Below are 419 nucleotides of genomic sequence, written 5' to 3' on the forward strand. Positions count from 1 at the left end.
TTCGCGAGGACTTGGGACTTCGCCCCTGTGCGGTTCTTGTAGGTAATATCGAGCTCGCCGAGTTCGATGGCCCACTTCGTGAGTCTGCCAGATCTGTTGGTGTTTTGGAGTATAGTTCGGAGAGGTTGATCAGTAAGTACTTCCACTGAATGTGACTGGAAATACGGTCGAAGCTTTCTTGCTGCCTCGACAACTGCTAAAGCCATCTTTTCCAGAGTCGGATATCGCGTCTCTGGCGCGGTCATGCGTCTGCTTGTGTAAAAAATGGGCTTTTGTTCGCCGCGGTCTTCCTTTATCAGAACGCTGCTGACAGCAGCTTGTGACACCGCGACATAGAGAGATAGAACATCGCCTACGTCCGGCTTAGCGAGTACTGGAGGTGTTGTTAGGTATTGCTTGAGTTGAGTAAATGCATCCTC

At 50.6% G+C, this 419-nt stretch overlaps 1 protein-coding gene across 1 annotated transcript in view; it reads right to left on the reverse strand.

Annotated features, from left to right (window-relative positions):
• LOC106323647 overlaps window positions 1-206 on the reverse strand; it is a 1,918-nt gene extending 1,712 nt beyond the window's left edge. The window contains exon 1 of the mRNA XM_013761736.1: window positions 19-206. Coding sequence (XP_013617190.1) covers window positions 19-206 — 188 coding nt within the window. The remainder of the gene's footprint in view (window positions 1-18) is intronic.
• Window positions 207-419: the final 213 nt, after the last annotated feature.

The sequence above is a fragment of the Brassica oleracea genome, chromosome C2 (assembly GCF_000695525.1).
Source record: "Brassica oleracea var. oleracea cultivar TO1000 chromosome C2, BOL, whole genome shotgun sequence".
Classification (NCBI taxonomy): Eukaryota; Viridiplantae; Streptophyta; class Magnoliopsida; order Brassicales; family Brassicaceae; genus Brassica; species Brassica oleracea.